The sequence below is a fragment of the Nematolebias whitei genome, chromosome 6 (genome assembly GCF_014905685.2).
Source record: "Nematolebias whitei isolate Nwh7 chromosome 6, NemWhi1, whole genome shotgun sequence".
In the NCBI taxonomy this organism is placed as follows: domain Eukaryota; kingdom Metazoa; phylum Chordata; class Actinopteri; order Cyprinodontiformes; family Rivulidae; genus Nematolebias; species Nematolebias whitei.
Genome location: NC_056503.1, coordinates 13,578,845 through 13,582,879, shown reverse-complemented (window position 1 = coordinate 13,582,879; position 4,035 = coordinate 13,578,845). Strand labels below are relative to the sequence as shown.

The following is a 4,035-nucleotide window of genomic DNA, read 5'->3' as shown; positions in this document are numbered from 1 at the left end:
GAGAAATAGAGAACTCGTTGATACTTTTTATGGAGTTTATCATTTACAAACCAGTGTCGATTTGGCTAATGTCTCATTTACAATCATTTATTTCCATAAAAAAAAAAAATCCCACCTAAAAACAGTCAGAAATGTCTAATAAACAATTGTCAATGCAGATTTTTCTTACCGTGTGTGTTAATTCAAATTTCAATCATTTTTTATTTAAAAATAAATCCAAAAAAACGGGAGTATTCTTGGCATAAAAATATAGTTTTTAGTACAGTTGTCACTAAACTTTAGTGAGTATATTTTTTTTCTAAATGGCTGCAAAATAGAAATAAAATTAAACTTTTTACCTTCAATTTTCTTCCGGTTATGCTTTTAATTTGAGTGCCAATTTTCTTGAACGTAACTTCCGGTAAATGACGACACTTCCTGTATAAAGTACAGTCGGAAAGAAACAAGAGGAGGTTACTCTTGCATAGTGTATGACAATTAATTTTTCTCCGGATACTTCAATTTTACTTAGCGCTTCGCCGAACTTTGATGCCGTTCATATTATAATAAATATATATTTTAGAAGCCGCTGCGTGAATTTTTATCCAGGCGGTAAGAAACTGTGCTAACTACTAGCCTAAAGACGACAATGCTAAGTCGTTTGTCATTGTTGTTCATTTGTTAAACTGCTGCACATATCATGACTATCGTTGGCCGCTTGTTTCTGTTTGATAATATATATATGTTCAGTTTACTTAGATTTTTTCAGGTTAGCGTAGTGAGCACTCAGATTAATGCAGTTTCTGATGAGATCAATATTGTTGCTTCATGTGTGGTCAGTTCTAGAGCGTTTCATATGATGAACAACAAAATCCATGCTCAATAAACCCAGGGCGTTTCATATGATGGTGTCACGAGGATGCTGTTTCCATCTGAACTTTGTCATACTCCCCTTATCACAAACTCCCTGAAGAGGTTCTTGTTTTGTGGTTTTTATGATGCTTTAACTTAGGTGCCAGCAGTCTGAATCATGATCAATAAAGCTAAAATTAAAAGCATTTTTTTTAACAAATGACTCTTTTTATGTGGGACTTTTTGTAGCTAACATCCCGTTTTGCTTTCGTCATCCCATACAGCCAAATGAGCGGAGCAGCATTTCCCTCCCCAACAGTGGAGATGGCAGAGATGAACCGCATCCAGTATGAGCTGGAGTACACCGAGGGGATCAGCCAGAAGATGCGCATCCCACAGATGCTTAAAGTGGCTCCTCAACCCCACAATGAGCCCTGCGCTGTAGTGCAGGAGGCTCACCCCAGTGTTGTCATGCAAGTGCCTGAGAGAATTATTATTGCAGGTTAGTCTGCTGCAAAATAATTTTAATATAACGGTAACATTTTTCTGTTATTTGGTAATAAACATGCTTATATTTGTTATTTGTTCATTCTTCCCTTGCAGCCCTTTTAATGTCTTCTCAACTACTAAAATGTGAAAATGTATTTGTCCACTGTACAAGAAAGAAAACAATATCATTGACGTCATTCTGTGAGTTTCTACTGTGTTCTTATTGAACTATAACTCCTCCATTTGTCAGGAGATTCTGCTGAAACCCAGTTCTCCAGACCCAGAGACTTGGACCTTATCCAATCAACACCTCTTGCAACCTTGTCACTTAAAACGCCTCCAAGAGTCCTTACTCTCAACGAGCGGCCCCTAGACTTCTTGGAGGAGGAGCAGCGGGCAGCTCCAGACAGCGAGGAGGTAGTGAGCAGTAAATCAATAAATTGTTTTTCACAAAGACCCATGAAGTGCACCTGTTACTTTGAACAGGAAGTCACACCAGAGTAAACTGGTTGTTTTTTGTTTTTCAACAGATGCGACCACATGGGCGTTTGCGGCGGGAACGCTCGGCCAGTGAGAATGCAGCTGTCCGTCATAACCCAATAGTTCACAATGATTCTGCGTGAGTTTTTTTGTCCTCACAAGTCCTTATAATCAGAGTACCAGCTCTGTTGTCGCTCCCGTGTTGTTGACATGTTTTGGCACGCTGCGTTTTTCTTTCTGCTTCATGTCTTTGGTTCATTGTGCAGCTGATTGGCAGCGCTCAGCTGTGCTTGTTTCTGGTCTACATTTATCATCGGTGTATTTTTAAACATCCTATAACATTGAGGTTAAACTGCATGTGCTTTCCCAGGGTTGTTTTAACGGTTATAAAATTATGATTACGTTTGTTTTGTTTATTTTTGCTGTGCTTTTTAGCTGAAGGGCTGCTTGTGGGTGGCAGGTTTCCTCTTAAGCTTTTAGCTTATGTTTTGAAAGTCAGCAGAGATGAGGGCTTGTGTCCTTTCCTTATTCCTTTTCCTTTTTTCTTCTTTTCCTTCTGCCCCCCTCCCCCCCCCCCCCCCCCCTCTGAATTACTTTAATGATGGGCACTGAGCAGTGCAGCTTCACATCCCCCAGCCACTGTCCAGCCATGCCCCCCTCTCACCGTGGCTGAAGAGCAAATCTCAGGTGTTCTATCTTTCATCCAGTCCACAACACGTCGGGCCTACCGACAGGTCCTGGAGGTCTTGGATGAGAACCCACGCAGGTGACCAATCATCTGGTCTTTTATTGCACCCATTTTCTTACTAGCTATAAGTTTTATCAGCAAACCAAATACAAACCTCATGAAATATTTGTATTAGATTTGTGTACATTTCTGTTGTTCCTCACCAGATTACCTAATTTTAACACCTAGTAGTACCAATGACAAGTTTTAATTTACCTTTTTTTTATCCAAGATGAAAGCTGACCAACTTGTTTGGCTTGATCTTGAAACCAAACTTTCACTTTCACTTTTGAACAAGAGTTTACAGAGAAATCTGGTTTTGCCATTAGGATAGGGCAAAAACAGTGTGGCGCTGACGCAAGTGAAGTGCCCCATGGAGTGAATCAGTGCACGTTTCCTCCCTGGAGTTTCTTAACTCCCAGGAGTCTACTGAAAACCACAGCTACATTTGTGTGTGTACACCCACTTCAATATTAGCAAAGTGGTTCTCAAAGTGCTTCCCTAAACATTTTTTTTTTCGTTCAACCTTTATTTAGAGAGGTTAATCCCATTGAGCCTCGAGGACTCGTTTACAAGAGAGACCTGATTTCAACAAAGAGTGATGACATCAGTAAATAACAACAACAACAATAGACAGTCATAAAAGAGGCATACAAAATTTAAGCTTCTCTTTTTTTTTTTTTTAACAAATCAAAACAAACTAACAACCAAAAGGACAATCAAGAGGAATAGTAGCAAAAACAGCTAGATTATAAGGCTATAATCTAGGCTGTCCTCCCCTCTCCTCGGGGTTTTGCAACCCATCAGAAACACCTGTTGACATGAGATGAAAGCTGTGACAAAAGACTTTGTGTGAAATGAGCTCCTGTGTGAAATACTGACCTCATTATGTTTAAACCTGTAGCAATGGAAGGAACATGCAAGTTTTTGTGTGTGTGTGCACATGCATGCAACTCAAATGTTTCTTTAGATCTCTGTTTGCCTTCTCCCAATTCTGTTTTTCCACACTTCTTCAGCAAACCATCTCTGCGAGGGGGGGCAGTGTTGAGCTCCAACCCCCTGCCCAATTCCAGGTAACTTGACCTGGCTCCTTGTTCTCCTCTTCCTCCTTTGTCTTCATCCTTTCCTGCCTCATCTGTTTTATTCTGAACAAGTTCATGTAATGTTGTGCAAGTTCTCAGTAACGTTGATGTCGTTGTTAATTTACGTGTCAGTGTTTTAGTGTTGAACTGCATCATTTTGAAAAAAGCTTCTGGTCTCTTTTTAAGACTCACGTTCTCGACATATGAGCCTACTCTGGAAGGGACGGCAGACGACCTGACGGTAGTTGACGCAACAACACTCAGACGCCAGGTTAGTTCTCAACAAATGCTTTATCATATTATTAATATTATTAGGGATGCACAATATTATCGACATGGTATTGGTATCGACCGATATTGGCGATAAAGTTAAATATCGGCCATTCCATCAAAATAACTCACCGATATAAAAGGTGCTGTTTATAT

At 39.9% G+C, this 4,035-nt stretch overlaps 1 protein-coding gene across 2 annotated transcripts in view; it reads left to right on the top strand.

The window, feature by feature from the left end:
* Positions 1–412: 412 nt before the first annotated feature.
* The window catches only part of mffa (mitochondrial fission factor a), a 5,193-nt gene continuing 1,570 nt past the window's right edge, over positions 413–4,035 (top strand). The window contains exons 1-7 of one of the 2 annotated variants that reach the window (XM_037678041.1): positions 413–591; positions 1,116–1,333; positions 1,571–1,737; positions 1,851–1,939; positions 2,417–2,566; positions 3,544–3,600; positions 3,796–3,880. In XM_037678041.1, the coding sequence (XP_037533969.1) occupies positions 1,120–1,333; positions 1,571–1,737; positions 1,851–1,939; positions 2,417–2,566; positions 3,544–3,600; positions 3,796–3,880 (762 nt within the window). In that variant the 5' untranslated portion in view covers positions 413–591; positions 1,116–1,119. The remainder of the gene's footprint in view (positions 592–1,115; positions 1,334–1,570; positions 1,738–1,850; positions 1,940–2,416; positions 2,567–3,543; positions 3,601–3,795; positions 3,881–4,035) is intronic. The other variant, XM_037678042.1, reaches the window with a different exon arrangement.